The 2,682-nt window shown below is 36.9% G+C and overlaps 1 protein-coding gene across 1 annotated transcript; it reads left to right on the top strand. All coding sequences in view use genetic code 12, as the record gives it.

The window, feature by feature from the left end:
- Window positions 1-1,226: 1,226 nt before the first annotated feature.
- On the top strand, window positions 1,227-2,682 carry CORT_0H02360 (Hgt10 glycerol permease; the record flags this gene model as incomplete). Its single annotated transcript, XM_003871421.2, has 1 exon — window positions 1,227-2,682. A coding segment is annotated over one exon (1,456 nt), but the record flags the coding sequence as incomplete, so codon positions are not given.

Raw genomic sequence — 2,682 nt, 5'->3', positions numbered from 1 at the left:
TTCAATTTCTACAAGAAAATAAAATACCAAGAAAACCCACCGGAAACGTCAAAAGGTCAAAACATATTTTCTTATGTCATTGAAAAATATAACTATTAAACTTAAAGTTTTTTGATTGTGACGAAACAATTGACGAAGTGTGTGTCTGTGTGTGTGATACGACCAAATGGGTGGAATACTTAGTGGTAGAATGAGATAATGACAAAGACACCTTTGACCTTTCTTTATATCTTCTTCACTTGAGAAGTGTATACTAACCAGAAGAAAGGAAAGGGTTTCTCAATGCTCTCAGAGAATAACCACAGAGTACTTACCTATGTCCCCTTGTTATGTATTTCCGAATCATGTGAAGTACAACAAAATGACAAGAAAATTATATGTCTCCAATATTAAAGACTTCAGAAATACACGTCAGTCTTGAAAAATTAAAACGCCGTCTAATAATACTTCCATATCCCCAAGCTTTCTTTTTTCAAGAATATGCATCTCAGCTCCTTAGAAGAAGAGTTCGCAAAACTATTTCTTAACATAAAACTTCCGCGGGATAACAACGAATTATTTAGCCTGCATTACATTGCTTTAAGGAGCCGAGGATGGGAAGGTACGCTTTTAAAGCTTATTAGCAACTATGTGAAAAGTGAATATATTTGGAGAAGATTTGGTCCCTACGTTGAAACCTTCAAGATTGTTCATACAAACACGTCCACCCAACAAAAAATATAAGATGAAAACAATACAATCCCCACCTCGAATTAATCATTGTCTCTGATTGTAAAAGTAGTATATTTTCTATACAGGATTCCATGTGGCTTGTCCTTTTAAGGTTCTTTTTAATGCCTTTGTTCTTTTTGTGTCATAATCATCTGTTGCATAAAAAGGTCAAGAAATTTCTGTGACAAGAAAAATCATTTTAAACCACTCGAAACTTTCTTGGAAAAAGTCATAACAACAACTACGCAACAGTGTTACGGAAGTATTTATTATTATTATTTTTAATACAGAATACAGTTTTGCTACAATCGGTGAAAAAACAATGACGATCTCTTTTGCTGGATGATGAATCGCTGCTTTTTGGGTTTCGTTAGCTGGTTGAAATCGAAATAATATAAATATATCCCAAAATTTCCCACCATATATGTCTTGCTAGCTGAAGCTTTTGAGTACTATTTCAACCACCTTTATCCATAATTACTAAGAAATTTACTACTACTACGCATTCAGGCATTATGGGTAAATACAGTTGGGCATACGGCTGGTTAGTCAATAGAACGTCAACTGCAGGACTCAGCGGGAGAAAATTACGTATCGCAGTTACATTTACCGCTACCATTGGGTTTTCCCTTTTTGGATATGACCAAGGTCTTATGTCTGGTATTATCACCGGTGAACAATTCAACAAAGATTTCCCACCAACTCTTGATAACAAGACTATTCAAGGTGCAGTTGTTGCATGTTACGAATTGGGATGTTTTTTTGGGGCACTTTTCGCTTTGCTTAGAGCTGATAGAATTGGAAGAAAACCAATCATTATTGTTGGTGCAATTATTATTATTATTGGTACGATCATCTCGGTGACGCCAATGAGACCTTATTGGCAAACAGGACAGTTTGTTATTGGTAGAGTTGTAACCGGGGTAGGTAACGGTATGAACACAGCTACTATTCCAGTTTGGCAATCGGAAATGTCTAGAGCTGAGAATAGAGGTAAGTTGGTCAATATTGAAGGTGCAGTTATTGCTATTGGTACATGTATTGCTTATTGGATTGATTTCGGCTTTTCCTATATTAACAATTCAGCACAATGGAGGTTTCCTACTGCTTTCCAAGTTGTATTTGCCGCTCTACTTTTAGCTGGCATTATTGTTATGCCAGAATCACCTCGTTGGTTGATTGCCCATGATCGCAAACCAGAAGCGTATGAAGTATTGGGTTATCTTAACAATTTGCCACCTGATGATGATGCCATTGTTGCTGAAGCTAGTACAATTATCGACGCTGTTAATAGATTCACTAGTGCTCAAACTGGGTTCAAAGATTTGTTGACAGGAGGAAGAACCCAACATTTCCAAAGAATGGTTATTGGTGCTTCATCACAATTTTTCCAACAATTTACTGGTTGTAATGCTGCAATTTACTACTCCACCATCTTGTTCCATGAGACTATTTTCAATGGAGATAAGTATAGGTTATCGTTGATCTTGGGAGGTGTCTTTGCTACAATCTATGCTTTGGCTACTATCCCTTCATTCTTCCTAATTGACACTGTTGGTAGAAGAAAATTGTTTTTAGTTGGTGCCATTGGTCAAGGATGTTCCTTCATCATTTCATTTGCATGCTTAGTTAACCCCACTGAAGAAAATGCTAAAGGTGCCGCTGTTGGTATCTTTTTATTCATTGTGTTTTTTGCATTCACAATTTTGCCATTACCATGGATCTACCCACCAGAAATCAATCCGTTGAGAACCAGAACTACTGCGTCTGCTGTTTCAACCTGTACTAATTGGATCACCAATTTCGCCGTTGTTATGTTTACACCCGAATTTATCGAAAGATCCAATTGGGGTACCTACTTGTTCTTTGCTTGTTTCAACTTCCTTTTCGTTCCAGTCATCTTCTTTTTCTACCCAGAAACCGCTGGTAGGTCATTGGAGGAAATCGATATCATCTTTGCCAAAGCCCATA

This window comes from Candida orthopsilosis (assembly GCF_000315875.1).
Source record: "Candida orthopsilosis Co 90-125, chromosome 8 draft sequence".
NCBI lineage: Eukaryota > Fungi > Ascomycota > Pichiomycetes > Serinales > Debaryomycetaceae > Lodderomyces > Lodderomyces orthopsilosis.
The sequence above is the reverse complement of the archived record's forward strand: the minus strand, read 5'-3'. Positions and strand labels throughout refer to the sequence as shown.